This window comes from Elephas maximus, chromosome 6, assembly GCF_024166365.1.
Source record: "Elephas maximus indicus isolate mEleMax1 chromosome 6, mEleMax1 primary haplotype, whole genome shotgun sequence".
NCBI classification, from domain to species: domain Eukaryota; kingdom Metazoa; phylum Chordata; class Mammalia; order Proboscidea; family Elephantidae; genus Elephas; species Elephas maximus.
Window position 1 is genome coordinate 57,525,360 of NC_064824.1, and position 23,653 is coordinate 57,549,012.

Sequence of the window (23,653 nt, forward strand, 5' to 3'; positions counted from 1 at the left end):
GGTTCTGATAAAGAAGGAATTCACCACAACTGGACAGAGAGTAGGGGTTAGTAATAATACTCAGGGTAGAAGGGAGGGGTCCTGGGTACCAGAGGTGTGTTGACATTCTGGTTTATTTCAGACAAGTGCCTAAAGTTAGGAATACGTTGGCTCAATCAAGAATTACTGAAAGAAAAATATCATCAAAGTTCCTGTAGGAAGCCAAAAGGGTGTAATGGAGTGCTGCTTTGTGTACTGATACAAGATGCGATTCTGGTAAGGAAAAAACATAAAAAAGGAGGTGTTCTTCACATTTGTGAAGTAGAAAGGGGTGGACATTTTGCTGTGGGGATGGACTCTTAGCCGGAGCAGCTGTGTTGGGTGGACCTGGCAGCAGCAGGTGAATGCCCAGAACTCTGGCAGGCCCTGCACCTAGATATGTGAGAAGAGCTACAGCATACTAATGGCACAAAAGACACAGAGGTCATGTGCAAATATGGAGAAAGAGGACACTTTAACACATTGTGACATACACCTGAGCCGCTACCTCCAGGAGCCAGAGGAGAGGATTTAAGTGAGATTACCGCGGTAAAGTTGGTAGGGCCTAGCCAAGGAACATGTGTTAACCAACGGCCCCCTTCTTGAGTTTACCTCAAGTTGCCAGGTTGGAAGCCACTTATTATACAGTTACGACTTTGTTCTCTGATAGGCTTTTTCAAGGCAGAAATTATGTCTAGTTTCTTTTGTCTAAGCAAAGAGTGTGCACATCACAGAAGTTCAGTAAATGCTTGATGTTGATTTAACACTATGTCGGCAGCTACCGCTGAGGTCTATGGTTGCGGACTTACCTCAGCTCAGAACGTCTGGTCAGGTCAACGGGCCCTACTTCTTAGTACTCTTTCATCCTCTCATCAGCTAAGCTCCCCTCATACATTTCACTTCCTGTCTAATCTTCAAGTCAGATTTAAAAATCTGAAGGGATATTATCAGGTTTTCTTCAGCAGGAATACACAAAGACCTTCCTGAGATTTGGAATAGGGCTGAATGGAACACCTCACACACCAGTGCATGGGAACAACACTTCATTTTGATAAAAGTTCTTTAGGTTTCCCCGAAGTTAATCAGGCTGAGGGAAACTGATTTACAGTAACCAAAATCACTTAAGACTCTGTTAAAAAAGATTGTCAATGTATTAATGAAAGCTATACCTCATTTAATAATTGATAAACTTACTTATAGCTATGTATTTGAGGAGTTGAATTAGTTGTCAGGAAACTGCTTTGATCACCATACATCAGACAAAAAGAAAAGGGAGTGTGGGAGGAAGGGAATGAATGGTTTTAGGGAGACTTCATTTAGATCAGGAAATTTGTTTTCCTAATGAAGGCCATGTCTCTATGGTTATTAGTAATAGTCATTCAAAATCAAATCCACCTCTTGCCGATGCTATGTGGGCTCTGATTAATTAACCTTCTCTCTAACTCTCCTTTTCACCTTTTCATGCCTGGGTAGAATGTAAACCTTAATTTCTGGTGTAACCTACTAATTACTTTCCAGCTAGCCCACAGCTCCATTAATTTTTCATTGAAGGATAATTATTTTACCACAATAGTTCTTTAGTTCAGCTTCTACCTTATATATATATATGTTGAAATACAGCCAGCTCTGCAAGTAGAAAGGGGTGGACATTTTGCTGTGGGGATGGACTCTTAGCCGGACTCTTACTGACTGTACTGCAGACCTTTGGGCTCAGTTTATACATCTAAGGCAGGCAAGTAGACTATCTGGCTAGTGGTTAGGAGCTTTGGAATTGGGCAGTCCCAATCGCCGAGATTGGCTATGTAGCTTTGAGCAAATTGCTTGATCTCTGTGAGTATGAACTGGGGATATGCGTGGTACTAACCTCATAAGAATGTTAAGAGTTTTACATTACATAACCATATGAAGCACATAGCGTAATACTTCAGCATGGCCCTCAAGTTGGTCTGACTCAGGAGGTCCCACGTGTGTCAGAGTAGAACTGTGCCCCATAGGGTTTTCAATGGCTGATTTTTTGGGAAGTAGATGGCCAGGGCTTTCTTCTGAGGTGTCTCTGGGTGGAATTGAACCTTCAACTTTTAATTAGCTGCCGAGCACGTTAGCTATTTGCATCACGCACGGATTCCTCGGTATGGGGAGACCTCAGTAAATATGAGTTGTTGTTATTATTATCTCTCTGATTCATGATTTGTAGATCCTGCTCCAGATCTCTTTGAACTCCTATAGGGTGCTAATCTAAGCATTCTCCAAAGACTTCTTTTCTTCCATCGTTGGCACTAATGATCATTTTTACTTTAGCTTCTGCAACACACAGTGGTTGCAGACTGTTTAGTTGTAAACAATCCTGAAACACCATGCTATCACCTTTTTTGGGGAGGAAAAATACTCTCTAACAACCATATAACAAAATGTTTGTCTCATTTGTTCAAATACATGTGCAATTATGAATTAAGAGACTTCATCTATCTTCCATATGATTGGCTTGTAAAGTCCCTACTGCTACTTTTTTATAGGAAAGATAAAAATATGTGATGTTGACAAGCAGTATACGGTGGGTGGATGGGTGGTCTGTGAGTAAGTGGACATGGAAATTATATACCACAAAAATTTGGGGTGAATGAATAGTATTTTTAAAATTTCCAACTTATTCAGTCTTAAGAGAAAACGAGATAGAATCGGGACTTCTATAGTTGAACCAGTGGTCCTAAAAATACCTTTCCAAAGCAGAAGACATTAAACTTAATCCCATGTTGTTTGATTCTGGAGCACTGGGTTTTATGGGTTTATTACATTTCCACGTCAGCTGCCTTTAGAATGCAGCTTTGGAAAAGTTCCTATAAACAGGTAGCTATGGCTTTTTTTTTTTTTATGGCTTACCTATAACAATAAACATTCTACCTCCAAAAAAATCTTATGTTATATTAAGTTAAAAAATGACCCAAGCTCATTTTCCCTATTACGTTATAATGGCACCACTAATTTGCATAAATTCACTGAAGAGAAAACAACTGCTTTCAAAGAGTACCAGGATAATCCACAGAGGTATCACTATTCAGACTGTTATCTGGGTTACCTGTAACAAAATGTGATGTGAAAATAAGCCACCAACCCGTAGTGTCTGAAGTCGCCAGATTTCAAAAAGGGGGCAAATCAAATGTGGGAGGAATCAAGATTGATTATATATGTCAAGGACATCAGTTCTGCTTGAACACTGATTAAGTGATTAATGAAGTACTGCCAGAATTACTAAATCTTTTTGCAAGGAAATGTTATTACACTTCCCTTCACAATTATAAGTTTGGGAGGAGGAAAAGGGTTGATTTACTATAAGTAACTTATAAACTAATTTCCTTTTTTTTTTTTTCAGATAAAATCCACGGGAGGCTGGGGTCATATTTCCTAGTTCTGAGTTCTTCTTAGGAGGAGTTCCTGTCGGGCTCACCCTTCCCCCCCACAGGATAACATGTACTTTTCTAAGGAGTAGGAGGAGAATGTTTTCTTGGTCAACTGTTGAACTAAAGCGTAGGGTAGTCCTTTCACGATTGCATGTGGAATGTTACTTTCTTTATTCATTCATTCGCTCATTCAACAATCATTCTTTGGGGCCAGCTCTGTGCTAGGTACTGTGCAAGGGTACTGGAGACAGAGTGAAATTATTTACCTAAATATCTGGCCCCAGAAACTAGATCTATTAGTCCTGAAATCATGGGAATTCACCTAGCTAACAAAAATAAGGAAGCGCCATCTGTTCCAAAGAAAACATTATAATTGCACTTAAAACGTGGCTTTAAAAAAAGCCATGAAAAACGAGAAAAAGAAAATAGACCCAAATTTAACACAGTTGACTGGATCCTCAATTGATGTCATGTGTGAAGTGGACCCGACCCCTCAGTGTCATCAGACTTTCTGAGGTGGGGTGTAGGGCACGTGTGCACACACCTATTTGTCCATTCTCCAGGGATGAGTCAGCAGAGCAGCACTGGAAAGAAATATGGGGGAGGCAGAGGAGACTGACTTTACCCATAAACTCAAGCATCAACTTCAGAACTGGAAGGGACCTTAAAGATTATTTCATCGAACCATTCATTTGCATTTCTTCCAAACCCATTTTGTCTTAGGACAGAAATTTTATATCCATAGTCTCAGTGAAGGCCATATTAGGTCTTGGCCTAGATTTACTTACAGAAATTTATTTAAGAATCCCTGGTGGCACAGTGGAGCCCTGGGGGCCCCGGGGGTTGAGAGCTAGGGCTGCTAACCAAAAGGTTGGCAGTTGGAATCTACCAGCCCCTCTCTGGAAACCCTATGGGGCGGTTCTACTCTGTCCTACAGAGTTGCTATGAGTCGGAATCAATCTGACAGCAATGGGTTTGGTGTCTTTTTTTTTTTTTTGTGGCACAACAATGAAGCTCTCGGCTGCTAACCAAAAGCTGGCGATTTGAACTCACAGCAGCTTCATGACAAAAACTTGGGGATCCGCTCTTGTAAAGATCACAGCCTAGAAAACCCTATGGAGCAGATCTTCTCTGCCGCACGAGTCGCTACAAGTTGGAATCCACTCATAGCGGACCTAACAACAACACCAACATGGCACCTGTTAGGAATACTATGAATACAAGTATGCACATGTCATGGTACTTGCCCTCAAGGAGCTTTCTTCCTGGAGTCAATGAAATGTATGGAAAAAAAACTATAACATAATGTCAATAATATTTTGACATAAAAGGTATAATTACAATGGAAGGGAAAAGGTCATTTTGGCACTGAGGATCAGAGAAATCAACCTCTCTCATGCACGCTCTCACTCTTTCATTTTTAGTCAACAAACACGTATTAGGGACCTGATATTAATCCTGCATGCTTGTCCTCATGACAAAAGATCAGAACAGTGGAGGAGGACATCTCAGTCTATAGATGGAGAGACAAACTGTCAGGTAAGGTGGCATCCTAGACAGAGAAAATGTTACCAAAGCTCAAAGGGATAAAATAATAAGTTCTGGGTGACAAGAGCCCAGCTATATAAGAGACTTTGGTGGTGGTGGAATACGAAGTTGGAAAGAGGTGGTTTGGGGTCATTTTATAGAGGAACTTGAATTTCATCCAAAAAATTTGTATATTATTCTTCAGGTGTGTCTTAGTTTCTTAGTGCAGCTAAAACAGAAATGCCAAAAATGAGTGGCTTTAACAAACAGAAATTTGTTTTCTCACAGTTTGTTGCTATTGTTAGGTGCCATCAAGTCGGTTCCAACTAATAGTGACCCTATACAAAACAGAAGGAAATACTGCCTGATTCTTTCAGTCACCCTCACAACCGTTTCTGTATTTGAGACCATTGTTGTAGCCACTATGTCAATCCATCTTGCCAAGGTTCCTCCTCTTTTTTGCTGACCTTCTACTTTACCAAGCATGATGTTCTTCTCCAGGAACAGATTTCTCCTGATAACATGTCCGAAGTATGTGAGACGAAGTCTAGCCATCTTCCCTTTCAGGGAATACTGTAGCTGTATTTCTTCCAAGACAAATTTATTCATTCTCCTGGCAGTCTTTGGTATAGTCAGTATTCTTTGCCAACACCACCGTTCAAAAGCATCAATTCTTCTTTGGTCTTCTTTATTCACTGTCCCACTTTCGCATACATATGAGGTGATTGAAAATATCATGACTTGGGGTCAGGTGCAACTTAGTCCTCAAAGTGACACCTTTGCTTTTTAACACTTTAAAAAGGCCTCTTGCTGCAGATTTGCCCAATGTAATGAGTTGTTTGATTTCTTGACTGCTGCTTCCATAGGTGTTGATTGTGGAGCCGAGTGAAATGAAATTCTGGACAACTTCAATGTCTTTTCCATTTATCATGATGTTGCTTATTGGTCCAGTTGTAAGGATTTTTCTTTATGTTGAAGTGTAATCTATACAGAAGGCTGTAGTCTTTGATCTTCTCAATAAGTGCTTCAAGTCCTCTTCACTTTCAGCAAGCAAGATTGTGTGATCTGCATAATGTTGGTTGTTAATGAGTCTTCCTCCAATCCTTTTGCCCCATTCTTCTTCACACAGTTCAGCTTCTCAGATTATTTGTTCATCATACAGATTGAATAACTATGATGAAAGGATACAACCCTGATGCACACCTTTCCTGACCCTAAAGCATACAGTATCCCCTGGACCTGTTCAAAAGACTGCCTCTTGGTCTATGTACAGGTTCTTCATGAGCATAATTCTCATTCTTTGAAATGTTATCTATAATTTGTTATGATCCACACAGTCGAATGCCTTTGCATAGTCAATAAAACACAGGTAAACATCTTTCTGGTATTCTCTGATTTCAGCCAAGATTCATCTGACATCAACAATGACAGCCCTTGTTCAACGTTCTCTTTTGAATACAGCTTGAATTTCTAGAGTTCCCTGTTGATGTACTGCTGCAACCACTTTTGAATGGTCTTCAGCAAAATTTACTTGTGTGTGATATTAATGATATTGTTCAATAATTTCCGTGGTAGGCTGGATCACCTTTCTTTGGAATAGGCACGAACATAGATCTCTTCTAGTCAGTTGGCCAGGTAGCTTTCTTCCAAATTTCTTGGCATAGACGAGTGAGCACTTCCAGTGTTGCATCCATTTGTTAAAAAATCTCAACTGGTATTCCATCAATTTCTGGAGGCTTCTTTTTCGCCAATCCCTTCGGTGCATCTTGGACTTCTTCATTCAGCATCATCAGTTCTTGATCATATGTTATCTCCTGAAATGACTGAACATCAGCCAATTCGTTTTGGTACAGTGACTCTGTGTATTCCTTTCATCTCCTTTTGATGCTTTCTGCATCATTTACTAATTTCCCTGTGGAATCTTTCAATATTGCAACTCAAAGCTTGCATTTTTTCTTCAATACTTTCAGTTTAAGAAATCCAGGTATGTTCTTCTCTTTTAGTTTTCTAACGCCAGGTCTTTGCACATTTCATTATAATACTTTACTTTGTCTTCTCAAGCTGTCCTTTGGAATCTTCTGTTCAGTTCTTTTACTTCACCATTTCTTCCTTTCGCTTTAGCTGCTCTACATTCAAGGGCAAGTTTCAGAGTCTTTTCTGACATCTGTTTTGGCCTTTTCTTTCTTTCCTGTCTTTTTTACAATCTCTTTCTTCGTGTATGATTTCCTTGATGTCATTCCACAACTCGTCTGGTCTTCAGTCATTAGTGTTCAATGCATCAAATCTATTCTTAAGATGGTCTCTCAAAGTTTAGGAGGCTAGAAGTCCAAATTTAGGGTGCTGACTGCTGCTAACCAAGAGGTCGGCAGTTCGAATCCGCCAGGCACTCCTTGGAAACTCTATCAGGCAGTTCTACCCTGTCCTATAGGGTCACCATGAGTCAGAATCAACTCTACAGCAGTGGGTAGTGGGACCCTAGGGGAAGGCTCTCTCTGACTGTTGTCTGAAAATCCTTGTCTCAGTCTCTCTAACATTCTTCTTGGCATTCCTTGGAGATCTCCACTTGACGTTTGTCTGCCCCCATTTGTGCCTGCTTGCTTTTGTGCCTAATCTGTTCCTTTTATATCTCAAAAATTATAGGCTTAATATACACTCTACACTAAAATGACTTCATTAACATAGCAAAGAAACCCTATTCCCAAATGGGATTATATCCACATGTGTAGGGGTTAGGATTTCAACATATATTTGGGAGCGGCGTGACACAATTCAATCCATAACAAGATAAAAGGGAGATTTTGGAGCAAGAGAAGGCATGAACGAAGTTGTGGTGTGGAAGATGAATTGGGGTGGGTAATCATTCAACAAAAACATTTACTGTGCACCTACTGTGTGCCTAGCACTGTTTTAGGTGCTGAGAATACAGCTGTGGAGACAAATGACCAAGCTCCTGCCTCAGGTTCTCAGAAGGAGAGTCATGGGTGGACCTGGAGAGCAGTCTGGAGACTATTGATGTAATCCAGCAGGGGAGACTGAAGGTGTCAATTCAACTGGTGAAAACGAGAAAGGAAAAGAGGGAATAGTCTAGGGTACAGTCACGAGAGAGAGAATTTAAAGAAGAATTGGCAGAACTTGGTGAATGATGGAATGTGAGGATTCTGGAAAACGCAGTTACAGTGACTTGTTTTCTGGCTTCAGGGATTCAATGACTGTGAGATGCCTGAGGTTGGAGCTGAAAGCCTGGGACTGGTATTACAGTTTGATCCCTTTGCTTGAACGGTGCTGACTGGACTTAACCATGGTAAATTTCTCTTGAGGCCCTCCCACTTCACTTTCGGCACCTTTAAATCCCCTCGAAACCCACCTTTTCTGTCCTCTTCTGCTTCTAGACACTCTTAGCTCTAGGAAAGTAAAGCTGGCTGAAGATATTATTTTAAGATAGGCTTCGTGTAGTTTCTGCATTATAACAAAAAACGTTTAAAACGAACAATAAAACAATTCCTGTGGAGGGTAAAGAAATGAATAAATTGGGTTATGCAATGAGAGAAATCCAAAATTACATTCATGATTCCAGAGACTCAGAGCAAGAGATGGTATTGTCTCAGCTCAAATATGCCAGATGCCTGAAAGAGTGAAGCCAAGACCACTCCTACTTTTGGAATCTGATGAGATTGCAATGGAAGCCTGCAGCAAATCTGAGTGACCACACTCTGGGAGATGTTCATATGATATCATGATGGACTGGACTAATTGCTAATGACTGATTGGGACTCTAGTAATGTGCTAGTCAGTATCTTTTGACTCATATTTTTTCAGGTTACTTCTGTCATTCAATGATATGGTATAACACTGGTATGATTAATAAGATTATAATACTAATACTGATGGTTAATATTGATGATGATACTGATATTGATTGATCCTCAGGATGTAATATGACTGGCCTGAAGAAGAACTGGATCTACGTTACCATAAATGTGGGGGTGGGGGGGAAGCAATCCTCGAATTATTAGGCATATAAAAGGAACTATGACCAAAGACCAGGGGTGGCTTGTGGGGTTTACAACTAACTTTATCCAAAGAATTTGTTCTTTGTCCTTGAAATCTGAGAGAGAACCTCTCAAACCTTGAAATTTCCCTAGTGATTCAAATATCTTTGTTACCTATTAGGGCTCCAGGCAACACCCACCTTACAGTTTATGCTAGTGAGGTAACTCAGATGGGGGCTGGCCAGGCCAGAAAAACCCTCCAACATGGTATCAGTGGATCTCAGGAGAGGGATGCATGATTCAATCAATCATGCCTATGTAACGAGGTTCTAATAAAGGCTCTGAACATGGAAGCTCCATGGGCTTCCTGGTTGGTAAAAGACATCAGTGGATGTGGGAGGGTAGTGCGTCCTTTTTTGGGACATGGAAGTTTTGTGTTGGTAATCCTCCCAGACCTCACCCTATGCATCTTTTCATTTATACCCTTTATGCTATAATAAAACTGTAATTTTAAGTAAAACAAAACAAAAACCAATTCCTTGAGAAATATATTTTTTATGGTGGTATTTTAGGTAAATGAAGGGCTTTCAATAAATTACACCATGACAGTGGCAACCTAATCTAACTACACACATAAAGCTTGCTCTGTACCACTCCATGTTAAGGGAACTGGAAGGAAAAGTTCAATTGTATGGTTCTTGTCACGTGCAATGTTTAAGACAGGCTATTAGAAAGCCACAGCTTGCCAAATGCAATCCAATTTCAATCTCCTCCCACAGTTCTGTGGGTGAAGCCTCTTCAGCTCCATCCACCCACATAACTAGTGCTGGGTTCACACACTTCCTGCCCTGCATCATCCCTTAAATCTATTCACTTCCTTGCTGTTCTGACAGTATTTCTATTTTGGCAGAAAGGTGTTCTGAAGGTAGTAGGGAGGGATCTCTCCCCTGTAACATGTCTGAAGGGAAGTGGCTTCTCGCTGGGCGTCTCTCCTGAGATGTATCAACCTTTTCTAGCTACACTCATTTGGGTTTGTCTAAGTCTGTCCCATCTAGGGAACAATGGGTCAGAGCTGAGTGTATTTCTTAGACTTCTCTGTAGAAGGAAGGGATGCTACAAGCTGCTGAATCAAGTTCCATTCATGGCTGAGTAACAGAAAATCTGGGTTCTCGGTATGACTTTCCAAACCAACATGCAAGGAATTGCCCATGCTTGCAGTAAGCAGCACGCATATCGTGCTTGAAAGAACAAACCCACAAAACAAAGTGAAAGGTGTGCCTGCCCTCTCTACCCTCTCTCTGTGAATATTGGCATTTTATACCAAATCATCTGAGACGTAGTGTCTATCTCTTAACAACAGGTAATACAGCTTGTGGCTTTCTGCCAACTGCTTTCTATTAATCAACTAAAAAGTTACCTAGGTACATTTAAAAAATCTCCTCCTGCTCCAGAATGTCCTCTCTTTCCCTGCCCTGGCATTGTCCTTGACTCAGAGCTTTCTTTATTCTCCCGCAGTTTCTGAACCTGGATAATCACCGCCTCCACAGGGCTATGGGACTCCTCTTGCTAAAATCTTTTTACATATTGTCTTCCCCTTGTTTATATCCTTTAATCTTCCCAAATCACTGCTCCAAGTTCCAAGAGGTATACAATATTCTTTCCCACATGTGGAAAATGAAACCCAGCTTAATCAGCTCTGTCAGATTCTAGTTTTGTGAGAATTTAAATTGCCTGTTACCAACCCCTCACAAAGTTGGTTAACCCTTTCAGACGATATTTGTCAGTCTCAGCCCATTCTCATTCCCTCCCCTATCCCTCACTATCTGTCTTTCTCATTTAATAGTGGCTGACCCTTGCAGAAGGAACCCTGGTGGTATAGTGGTTAAGTGTTTGGCTGCTAACTGAAAGGTCAGCGGTTCGAATATACCAGCTGCTCTACAGGAGAAAGATGTGGCAGTCTGCTTCCATAACCACTTATAGCCTTGGAAATTCTGTCCTAAAGGGTTGCTATAAGTTGGAATTCAATTCGATGGCAAAGAAATTCCTGGGTGGTGCAAACGGTTAAGTGCTTGGCTACTAACCGAAAGGTTGGTGGTTTGAACCCACCCTGAGTACCTCAGAAGAAAGACCTGGTGATCTGCTTCTGAAAGGTCAGAGCCTTGAAAACCCTAAGGAGTACAGTTCTATTCTGCAACACCTGGGGTTGCCACGAGATAGAACTGACTTGACAGCAACTGGTTTGGTTTTGGTTTTAGACTCTTGCAGAAAACCTTATGTCTATAGGTAAGAGACTCTTCTGAGGTGCTTTGTCATTCCTCTGTATCTTACCAATGAATTTTTAAACTGAGTTGAAAACATTTTCCTTCCTTCTAGCTCGTAGTCTACTCCCCCACATTTTGCCTTTTTTTTATTTGAAAGAACCCACATGGGTTATGTAAAAATCATCATCCACAGTGGCTCTGTTATCATCTGATAGACTATGTTGAAAATATACCATCTCAGTCACCAGGGAACCTTGTTACAAGGAGCAAGTTACAAGACATAATAAGACATAGCTGACTGGTTCAGAACATTGTTAAAATCCACTCACAAATGCCTTGCACTCAAAGCTTGGGGGGAAATGATTCAAAGATCGGGCCACCAAAACAAACAAAAGCAGACAACAACTCCACCAACAACCAAAACAACCCTAGAAATGATGCGACATTATTGAAAACTGGTGTTTACACTGAGCAGTTTGTCTTAACTGCTTTGAGAATAAACCCAAAACCAAACCCACTGCCATTGAGTCAATTCCGACTCATAGCGACCCTGTAGGACACAGTAGAACTGCACCATAGAGTTTCCAAGGAGAACCTGGCAGATTCAAACTGCCGACCTCTTGGTCAGCAGCCAAAAAAATCATTTATTTAAGTGAGAGGTACAATGTCAAAAATACTTTTAACGGTAGATATATTGCTAGTTCTCATCCTTCTCATTCAGGTCTGGCTACATAATTTGTAAGGCCCAGAGAAAAATGAAAATGTGTGGCCCTGGGTATGAACATGGAAGTAAATCCGTCCTGCTCATGGACCCACTGTCTAATCCATGGTGGACTGGCAACCCCCAAGGGATTGCAAACTACATGCAGGACTGTGCTCAGTACCTGAACTGGGGGTGGGTGAAAAGCCCCCCCCACCAAGTCCTCACTGAATTTGGAGTGGTGCTGCCAGGTCAGTGGGGATGGCCACAGCCTTGTCCCACCCGGAGAAGCCATAGGTTTCCAGTCTCCCAATCCCAATTTGACCTAGTTGCCATCCCTGGCTCAGAGCAGCAGCTATGGTGGGGCAGGAGCAGGGAGGGGCAGCTAAGAATCCTTCTGGGGGAGATATGGAGAAGGTGGGAGGTAGCATCATGCTTGAGCTGAGGCTCCAAGCCCCTGGCTTGCGCTTCATTGTCTCATGGGGCTTCACCCACAAAGCACAAATTTAAAGATGGAATTATTAAGAATTCTGTCTTAGTTATCTAGTGCCACTATAACAGAAATACCACAAGTGGATGGCTTTAACAAAGGGAAATTTATTCTCTCAAAGTTTAGGAGACTAGAAGTCCAAATTCAGGGCATCAGCTGCAGGGGAAGGTTTTCTCTCTCTGTCGGTTCTGGAGGAAGGCCCTTGTCATCAATCTTCTCCTGGACTAGGAGCTTCTCAGTGCAGGTACCCCTGGTCCAAAGGACACACTATGCTCCTGGTGCTCCTTTCTTGGAGGAGTGAGGTCCCTATGTCTCTCTGCTCACTTTTCTCTTTTATATCTCAAAAGAGATTGCTTTAAAACACAATCTAATCTTGTAGATTGAGTCCTGCCTTATTAACATAATTGCTACCATCTCATTAACATCATAGAGATAGGATTTACAACACAGAAAAATCACATCAGGTCACAAAATGGCGGACAACCACACAATATTGGGAATCATGGCCTAGCCAAGTTGACACACATTTTTGGAAGACACAATTCAATCCATGACAAATTCTAATACCAAGGGCTGTAAGAAAGGGCCCCTTCTCAGCGTGGGGTCCTGGTTACACACCCATGAAGCTGACCCTGTTCTTATTTGAACAGGCTAAAATCATGGAAAACACCATGGAAAGATGACTTCGGCAACTGCCAAAAGGACTTTAGAACTGTTTGAAGCTAGAAGAGTATGTTGGTTTCCCCATTCGCACAATGGGGTTAATAATAGTGCTGGCTTCATAGATCCTCATAAAAATTACTTCAGTCACTATGATCACTTGATAAATGTTAATAAAAGTAAAAGCCAATCTTAACTTTGAATATGGATGGTGCGAAATAGCAGCAAAATAGGACAACAATATTTATAGTTCAACAACTACTTTGAATTTCCTGTTTATGTTTTCATAATTAAAAAGGAAAGTTCTTAAGAGCCAAATGCCAAAAGCCAGAATAGCAAAACCTTTTTTATTGTCGTATTTCTTTAGAACTGTAGTAGTCTGGAAAGTATTATAAATTAAAAACTCATGTGGCCATGGATGAAAGCAGAAACCTTTGTCTGTTTTGTTTAGCTCCATTTCACAGAACCCAAATTATAGAAATCCTAAAAATACTCCTCCATTTTTCTTAAGTGGCTTTATATTTTTCCCTAAATAACTTAATAAAATATTTATAAGGTGCTCTTTGGCTCGTTTCTTTTATGAACTATACCATTTCTTCTTATTTTGGCCAATTCAACATATAATTTATATCCTCCACTATGTATTGGAACATGTCCTAAAAGACTTTCAAGGATAATTTCTGAAAAAAAATGGAGGGAAGGGTCTATAAATGTCTCAAATATATTACTTTGAGAGCTTATATGAGGATTTGCTGCATAGGAATGAGTTCAGAAGAGGCAAAACAACATAGTTATTTCTTCAGAAAACCTGATATAATTAAGCAAATTGTTAGGCCAGGGAAGGGGGATCTGAAGGGACAAATGAGCTATCTGTGTGGTTCAACCTTTCCAGTCATTAGCCTGGCACTTGCATTCTATGGCATCAGTTACTGTGGCAACCAACAATAGGAAGAGAGGTAAGAAGCTTAATAAGAAAGAGTAATAAGGACCAGAAAAACTGGAAATCCACACTGACTTGCAAAGACTTGTGAGGAAGCAGCCAGTCAGAGAAGCTGGGATTAGAAAAGTACAAAGTGGAAGAGATGCTGAGAGATGATGGGTAGGGACGAGAGAAATGGAGTCCAGATGTTTGGAGTGATTTATGGCCAGGGAGGGCAGCTAAACCAATATCGGATCATGCTTCCACTTAAATTCCAAATCTTCAGATTAGGGGACTGGCTCATTGCCCAGGGGTGTGGGAATTGCCTAGAGCAGTTAATAAATCAATAGCATTGCACATTTCTGCTTCGTGAAAATATCACTCCCACATGTGGACGTATGGGTTTGGAACCAGAGGAGTTGCAGAGAATAACTCGAGTTACGAAATCAAATCACATGCTACCAACAGAACGAACTATTTTATGAGATGGCAAGGCTATGCATGGATCCTCTGCATTAGTGCTTGAGTACCTGGTTCAAATCCCGACTTTACAGGTTCCTGGAGTTGCAAGCTACCTAACCCTTTTTCATCTGTAAAAGAGGGGTATGTATTATTGCTGCCTACCTCTTTGGATTATAGTGAGGATAAATGTGGTAATGTATGTAAAACAGCACACAGTAAGCACTCCACAAATACTAGATACTATCATAAGTGATAGAGCGTGGCATTTTTGCCTGTATTAGAAACAGAAAGAAAAAAATAAAAAGAAATGTTCCTTCGAGTTGATTTCTACTCATAGCTACCCTATAGGACAGAGTAGAACTGCCCCACAGGGTTTCCAAGGACGTTTTGGTTAGCAGCTGAGCTCTTAACCACAATACCACCAAGGCTCCATTAGAAAATGGAAGCTAGGGGGAAAATCTCAGGGCCCTAGTTCCTTCCCACTGCTGCCTCCATATGGTGGCTCTTGTCATCTCCTTCAGAAACCCCTCCTATGTAGCACCACCCTTTCTTCCCTTTCTCTTCACAGGGGTCTACCGATGCTACAAACCTCTCTTCCTTACATTCACTACGGCTTTGATACCAGCAGGTTGTACTTCCAACCCCAAAACCTTTAACTTCCACATAGATGACCCAACACTCTGGCCAGGTGTTTCTCGGCTGTAGGTCTCTGCCCATTAATGGATCATGAAATCAGGCATTACAAAACAAAATAGAATGGAATGCAATAGAAAAGCAACAACATATCCTATTAGGTAAGGGGATTTCTTTGAGGAAACTTTTGTTTGTTACATATATACATGTATACATTTGTACTGGGTTGTGACGTAAAACGTATTTCTTATTGTGGCTCACTGACAAAAAAGTTCTAAACCCTTTTAACTGCTTCTGCTCTAGCACTGCTCTGGACTCTCATTCCCTTGACCTCCTCTGCTCTGAGGACCAGCTGTTCATCCACTTTAATGACCACACTTACAACCACATCTTGCATCTTGTCACTACTGAGAACAAATTCACTTCCCAAACTTGGATTTACCACTGTATAATCAATCACTACTCCTCCCTGAAGACTAAGGTGCACCTGACCCAAGCCATGGTATTTTCAATCACATCATATGCATGTGAAAGCGGGACAATGAATAAGGAAGACCGAAGAAGGGTTGACGCCTTTGAATTGTGGTGTTGGCGAAGAATATTGAATATACTATGGACTGCCAAAAGAACGAACAAATCTGTCTTGCAAGAAGTGTTGGCCAGAATGCTCCTTAGAGGCAAGGATGGCGAGACTGCGTCTTACATACTTTGGACATGTTGTCAGGAGGGATCAGTCCCTGGAGAAGGACATCATGGTTGGCAGAGTACAGGGTCAGCAGAAAAGAGGAAGACTCTCAACGAGGTGGATTGACACAGTGGCTGCAACAATGAGCTCAAGCATAACAACGATTGTAAGGATGGCTCTGGACCGGGCAGTGTTTCGTTCTGTTGTGCATATAGGGTCGCTATGAGTCGGAACCGACTCGACGGCACCTAACAACAACAATAACAACTCCTCCCATTTTGCCACCTCTCCCATTTCGTAACTCCCACTAAGTCTATTATTTTGTAATTTTCTTCTCTTTTAATCCTTATCTCTTGAATCTAAACTTTCTGCCCCTTACTATTTCTCCTGGGACTGGCTTACTTCAATTCATCGGTGCGTTTCTTCTTGGGCTGCTGCTTTAACCTTCCAGATGGCCTCCTTCCCACCCTACACAACTCCAGAATTATCCTTTGCAAGCCCCAAACTGGTCAAGGTGTTCCTCAACTTAAAAATGTGATCTGATTCCCTTTGCCCAAACCCCTTAACGAGGCCAACGAAGTCCTTCTCAGCAGCCCCAACAGATTCAGTGGCCTGATGAGACTCTTGTTCCAAAAGCAGAAATGGGTCCAGCCAAACTCTTCACTATCTCATCTCGCCCCTGCTTCCAAATGTAGACATGTCACAGGCTCTTGCTCTGCCCATGACCCTGCTCTGGGGATGTGCCTGTCCACAGCCTCTCATGAAGCAACATCACCATGTGCAGAACCCTATGACCTGCCAGCTCCAATCCCCTGCCAAGACCAACTAGCCCTTACTCAAGGGCAGAGCACAGGGGACTGGCCAGACTCCTCTCCTAGGAAACTGAGGGACTCTTTCCAGGAAGCTGTGGGAGCTACCATGAGAAGTCCTGCAAGTCAAAGCAGAGAAATCCAGTCAACAGAAAGGAGAACTGAGCACCCAGTACCTGAGAGAGAGAAACAGAAAAAGTAGCCACTTTGTTCCAGTGGCCAATTCTCCCTTCCCAAGCAGCCTGATTGCACAGGAGAACCTGTCATTGGTCCCTTTCTCCCCTTGAGATCCCAGTACCCATACTATTACCCTCCCATTTGCCTGAGTGAGCTGCAGTGGGCCTCTTTCTTTGCATCCCAAATAGCCCAGATTGGAACTTTCAGCTCATTGAACTACTGTTGCCCAACACATGATTTTTTGCCTTTGCACCATATTTGGTGCCTTCCCTGGGGTGTTATATCTCCCTTTTCCCATATTGCAAATACCTACTTGCCCTTTATTGTTATCGTTAGTTGCCATTGAACTGATTCCAACTCATGGCAACCCCACGTATGCAGAGTAGAACTGCTCCATAGGGGTTTCAAAGCTGTGACCTTCTGGAAGCAGATCATCAGCCTGTCTTCCAAGACCTGCCAATTTTCTGGCTAGTAGTCAAGTGCTTAACCATTTGCACCACCCAGGGAGTCCTTTAAAACAACCTCAAATGCACTTTTGTGAGTCTCCAACTCCCCAGGCCAGTCCCTCCTCTAAATCCCTTTAGCACTTTGCTCATTCCTTATCATAACAGCCACCACACTGTCTTGTAATTGTTTATGTTTCTGTGTATGTCACTGGATTCTCAGCTTCTTGGGAGCAATATCATAGCTTATTCACATTTTTATCACCTCAATCTGCATGGCAGTGGTGGTGGTGATAGTGGTAGTGTAGCAGATTCTGTTGGTTCCCCACCTGTATTCCCTACCCTGGAGGCCATTACTGTGCAGACAGCTCCCATATATTCCAACTGACTTTCTGTGTCTCCTTGCCTGGGTGTTCCAGGCAGGCCAAAAGCACCAAGGGCTAATGACCCAGGAGCAAGCCTCAATCAATAAGGGATGGAGTAGGTGGATAAATATCCCAGGTTTCTGTCCCTGGTGAAGTATGCTGTACACAGTCCCTCAGAAACAGTTGCCCACAGTGGCTTTCTTCCCTTCCCTGTCTCACTTCCTCATTCTCTCACTGTGCTCTCTGGAACCATGTCCCAGTACATGTCTCAGAGATTGCTTACCCAAAGTAAGACAGGAAGATAAACCATACAGTGCTCAACAGATAGGGAATGAACAACTGGGGCCCTCAGTCCCCTCACACCTCTTCCTGTCACAGGTTATCAAGAAATCCCTGGCTTCACTTTCTTCTCTTCTGACAGGACGCCATGGTCAAGCACTTTGACCTCACACTCATCAGCACTCTCACTTCCCCAGGTCACTGGTCATTCAGAAGCACCTACTCTGACAGTCCCCAAGGACTGGTACCTTGGATGCTGAGTGCTGCAGGGAGAAAAATCTCCCGTGTTGGCTGGGGACATTTCATATGTATAATTTTCAGCCCTCAAAGTAGTGTCAAAATCCTTTTACTTGCCTCCAGTTCACTTCCTTTAGCATCCACCGTGCAGACTATGCCTACTTTTCACCAAGATGCCCCACCTTCTTCTTCATTTTCAACCCTGCCCTCCCACTATGTGGAGTGCTCAAATGAGTTAGGTTATCAAGTATTAGTGCTTGCTTAGAAAGGCTCAGATTCCAGACTGGGGAATGCAAATCACAAATGCAGCCCCTTGCTATAGACAACTGAAGGTGGAAGATAGGCTCCAGACATGCCAAATGCAGTATCATGCACAGGGCAGTAAATAATTATTACAGGGCTGCCAATTTTTCAAGGTGGTCTGGACTGGCCAGGGAAAGAGGGCTCCGTGGTCATCTCTCAGCAAAAGGAATGGCACTTGGGTAAGTACTATTATTCACTCCACTATTGCAGATGAGGGAATTGAGGAACAGAAAAGTTAAGTAATTTGCCCAAGGTCACACAATCAGTAAACAGTAGAGCCAGGATTTGAACCCAAACAGTGTGGCTCCAGAGCCCTTGAGTTTAACTATTATTTGACATTGCATTACTGATTTTTGAATACAAAATTATTGATAAATGATTGAAAAGTCAGCATAATATCATTCATCACCTGCCTTTCAAGGCTGGGATGCTTAGAATATGTATCAGATCAATCAGTAGCATATATCAAACAATTCAGGTGAGGAATGCTATGCGTATAATCTGCCTCACGTTATTGAATATCCCTTTTTAGTGGATATGAAACTAAAATGGGTGAGCATTGTTCTCCTTGTTGCTCTGTGGCTGTCAATCATAGCTAATATTGAGTCAATGTGGTACAGTGCCCCATGTGGTAAACTGAAGCAGTTAAAAGCATGGCTGACTACACGGCAGCTAGACTACAGCTTCCACATCTGAAAAATGGACGGTTGTCCATGACTGCCCTGACAGAGAATACAATAGAGAACCCCTGAGGAAGCAGGAGAGCAGTGGGATGCAGACCCCAAATTCTCATAAGACCACACTTAATGGTCTGACTGAGTCTGGAAGGACCCCGGTGGTCATGGCCCCCAGACCTTCTGTTGCCCCAGGACAGGAACTATTCCCGAAGCCAACTCTTCAGGCAGGGATTGGACTGGACAATGGGTTGGAGAGGGATGCTGGTGAGGAGTGAGCTTCTTGGATCAGGTGGACCCTTAAGACTATGTTGGCATCTCCTGCCTGGAAGGGAGATGAGAGGGTAGAGGGGGTTAGAAGCTGGCGAAAAGGACACGAAAAGAGAGAGTGGAGGGAGAGAGCAGGCTGTCTCATTAGGGGGAGAGTAATTGGGAGTGTGTAGCAAGGTGTATACGGGTTTTTGTGTGAGAGACTGAGTTGATTTGTAAACTTTCACTTAATGCACGATACAAATTATTTAAAAAAAAATGGACGGTTGTAGTAGACAATATCTTACGTCCCTCCCAACTGTAAGCTTTTGGTTTTTCCATCTTTGTTTAGACAAGAAAAATTTGATTTCAAGCTCACGTAGATTACCCTTGAAATTCTACTGAAATGACTATGACCATTAAGTGCTATTTATTGCCACACATTTTCCATTCTTCAAAACATCAGTAGCAGTATTTTCATATCTAAAAAAACTCTGTGACACTATGTCAAACCCCTTCAGATTTTTGCAAACTGTCACCTGGAGGATACAGGAGGTAGCAGGTGGTTCTCATTTCCAAGTGTCCTTGACCACTAAAGAGAAGGCACTGATTACAAACTACCTCAGGCCTGGATTTGGGTCTGCTACATATAGAAAGGGATTAGTTGGTCAGGGCTAACCCCGGCTCAGAGGATCACTCTCTGTGTGGCTCTGTCCCAGCTTCTATGCTACGGGCTGCTGCCCTGTTCTAGACACCTAGTGCTTGGGCAAAATCCACATTTTAAAATGTAGAGGCATAACCACCACATGACAAATTGCTACCAGGAACGGACCACACCTGTCTGGGTCAGATATGTCAGGTACATCCACAGGAGCAATTATTACTGAACTGATTGACAGGACACCAAGAATATAAGAGCCTCTGACCTCTGGCTATCTTAGCATAAGAATGGTTTGTTTCTCAACCTGTCCCTGATAAGGCCTCCTGGGAATGCTAGAGAATAGGATCCAAAAATATTACCTCAAAAACGTATAAATGGTATACTGAGGAGGAAAAACTAGCACACTCAGACATTGATCACATCTTTGTTAACCCCTTCTTTCCAAACTTATCCCCAGAGGCAGGGGATGCAAGCTGCCTGGAGGCTCCTCCTCCTTCCTTTATTTAACTTCCCCCACCTTCTTCCTCAAGGTGATCCCATGTGTGCACAGTCCAACTGCTTCTAAGGGTTTTCAAGGCTGTGACCTTTCAGAAGCAGATTGCCAATCCTGTCTTTCAAGGCACTTCTAGGTGGGCTTGAACCGCTAACCTTTTGGCTAGTAGTTGAACACTTAACTGTTTGTGCCACCCAGGGACCCATGGGGTCGTCATGAGTAGGAAGGGACTCCAAGGGCAACTAACAACAACCCCTTCCTCTGCCCTCTACATGTAGGCTTCTGCATTTGGCCCCTGGATTCTCAGGGGCAGCCTATGCAGTTATTCACCAATTTGGGCCTTGGAGGACAGAAACCCCTCTTGGGGTAGGTGGGTGGGTGGGTGGGAGGGTGTGTGTGTGTGTGTGTGTGTGTGTGTGTGTGTGTGTGTGTGTTTTGGAGGTAACTTTGAAGAATGGTTGCAATGGCCAAAGCACCAGGTGTGCCAAAAGCCTTTAGTAAAGATTCATTTAATCCTCCTGGTCCTATGGATATCACAGACCCCATTTTCCTAACGGAAACTGAGAAGCAAAGAGGGCCGTTTTCTCCAGGTCACACAGCTCATCTGGGGCAGAAGGGCGTCTGCGAGGCGTTAACAAAAGTTTTCCTTCGCAAAGGGGATGAGGGGAGCGGCCTGGCTTGCTGCCACTCCGCAGGTGGCGACGCACACCTGGTGCGGTTGTTTAGGTAGGGGACGAAATGGGACATCTTTCTACCATCATTTAGCAGGACCCGACCGTGTTTCGTTCTGTTGCACATAGGGTCACTGTGAGTCGGAACCGACTCCACGGCACCTAACAACGTAACAACATCCGAGAGGTGGCCTTGCCAAATGAGCAGCTCTCGGAAAGTTTACACTTTGAAGTCTCCTACTTCCTATCTCCGGCTAATCTCGGGGGCCCCAGGCTCGGGGCCAGAGCGCAGTCGAAGTTGCCGGCGAGCCCAGGCCCCGCACCTCGGCGCGCCCCCCTCGGCACTGGCGTAAGTACTATTATTCACTCCATTTTTGAAGATGTGGGAGTTGAGGGGCCTAGAGAAGGGGGCGCAGGGCCGGTCCGGCTGCAGGACTGAGCCATTCTTAGGGCTTTCCCGGGACTACAGAGACGTGGCCTCAACAGAAGCTCGGCTGCCCTGGCCTCTCTCGCCCACCCCCAGCCTCCCCGTCCCCAGCTCCAGACATGCCAATCTCGTCCCCCACCTCGGGGGGCACTCACCTTGCCACTCGACGCCCCGCTCCGGGGGGAGTACCGCCGCCGCGCCCTCGCCGCAGCCCCTAGGCGCCCTCAGCAGCAGAAGCAGCAGCAGCGGCGGCAGCAGCAGCATCGCTAACCACTGGACTAGCAGAGCGCCCCTCAGCGCACCCGCGGGGACCGGCGCAGTGCCCCGAGCTCCGGGCCGGCGGGGAGGGAGGCAGGACCGCGCCCTTTCCAAGCTCCGCCCCTCCCGGGCCCTCGCCACCCCTGCGCCCTGGGGACCCACTCCGCCACCTCTATCACCACAGCGAGCGGACACTCAGGAGCTCTGGGATGGGAGACGGGAAAGTCGCGGATGTTTTCCCCGCCCTACCCACTCTCGGGCTTGGGGAGGGAGGAGGACGAGGGGGTGGACCATCTGCCCATCCCATAAATTCCTGCCTTTGGGGTGGAGAGAGAGGAGGGGTGAGGCTGGCCGGAGCTTGCCCCTCCCGCCTCCTGCCTTGCTTTCTTCCCTGGGGATATTAAAGAGGAGTTGACGGTAAACGAGTTGAGAACCCCCAGGACAGCAAGTCTGACATGTGGGTTTGCAAACCACCCGGATTCTGGTAAACACTGCGGGTCTCGCAGGAGGCAGCGTAGAGTAAACCGAGCTCCTCCGTGGACCCACACGCTGTGGGAGCTCTCGGGACCTCCCCTCCTCTGGAATGTGGAGCACTGGAGACTCCTGGAGCGCCGCGCCCTTGTCTCCACCTCCTCAATCCAGAGTAATTTGTAGGCCGTTCAATTGTTGAGCGCCTTTACGTTTTAAAATTACCTACCCTCCGGGTATCTTCTGTGATTTCCTTTACTCAGAAAATAGCCGAGGGGGTGGGGGGAACTGTTATTTCACTTAACAGCAGAGAAAACTGAACTAGATAGATGTAGTGGTCTGCTCTAGGAACCCTGGTGGTACAGTAGTTAAGAGCGTGGCTGCTAACCAGAAGTCCACCAGCTGTTTCTTGGAAACCCTATAGCGCAGTTCTACTCTGTTCTAGGGGGTCACTAAGAGTCAGTATCGACTTGAGGATAACGTGTCTTTTTTGGTTACTCCTTGGTCTCTTTTTTTTTGGTCTCTAGTTAGAGTAACTTCCTAAACTACTAGGTAGCAAGACTCTGACTATAAGGCAGTCCTTCTAACTCTTGTTGTTGTGTGGCATCAAGTCTGTTTTCCACTCATAGCGACCCCACGTGACAGAGTAGAACTGCCCTATAGGGTCTTGTTGGCTGTGATTTTTAATCACCAGGTCATTCCCCTGTAGAGCTGCTGGGTGGGTTTGAACTGGCAATCTTTCAGTTAGCAGCTGAGCACTTAACCATTGTGAAAACTGCAGTCTTTCAAATAATGGGCAGAACACGGGAAACATTTAATAGTCATGAGAATAGGGTAATACATGAACTCTCCTAAATAGACCTTGTCATTAGTCATTAAAATATGAGAAGAAAGCAAAAGGAATTGTTAAAAAGAGAAAAGCTAAGTGGCCTTGCTCAGCTACCTACCAGCCAACACCAAACATTCTTTAGTAACTCTGTCTTAGCCTGGTTCCCCCTGTTAAAACAAATATATTTAGCCAATAGTAGAAACTGGTTGACGTTTACAGGCGTACCTCAGAGATATTGCCCGTTCAGTTCCAGACCGTCCCAATAAAGTGACTATACCAATGAAGCGAGTCACATGAATTTTTGGTTTCCCAGTGCATATAAAAGTTATGTTCACACTATGCTGTAGTCTATTAAGTGTGCAACAAAATAGCCTTATGTCTAAAAAAAAGTACATACCTTAATTTAAAAACACCTTATTGCTAAAAAATGCCAACCATCGTCTGAGCCTTCAGCAAATCATAATCTTTTTGCTGGTGGAGGGTCTTGCCTCGATGTTGATGGCTGCTGACTGAGCAGGGTGGTGGTTGCTGAACGCTGGGGTGGCTGTGGCAATTTTAAAAAATAAGATAA

The 23,653-nt window shown here is 43.7% G+C and overlaps 1 protein-coding gene across 2 annotated transcripts in view; it reads right to left on the minus strand.

Moving 5' to 3' along the window:
• The window catches only part of PLA2R1 (phospholipase A2 receptor 1), a 130,533-nt gene extending 108,477 nt beyond the window's left edge, over positions 1-22,056 (minus strand). Inside the window, exon 1 of one of the 2 annotated variants that reach the window (XM_049888787.1) lies at positions 21,683-22,056. In XM_049888787.1, coding sequence (XP_049744744.1) covers positions 21,683-21,791 — 109 coding nt within the window. In that variant the 5' untranslated portion in view covers positions 21,792-22,056. The remainder of the gene's footprint in view (positions 1-21,682) is intronic. The other variant, XM_049888786.1, reaches the window with a different exon arrangement.
• Between the last annotated feature and the right edge of the window lie 1,597 nt (positions 22,057-23,653).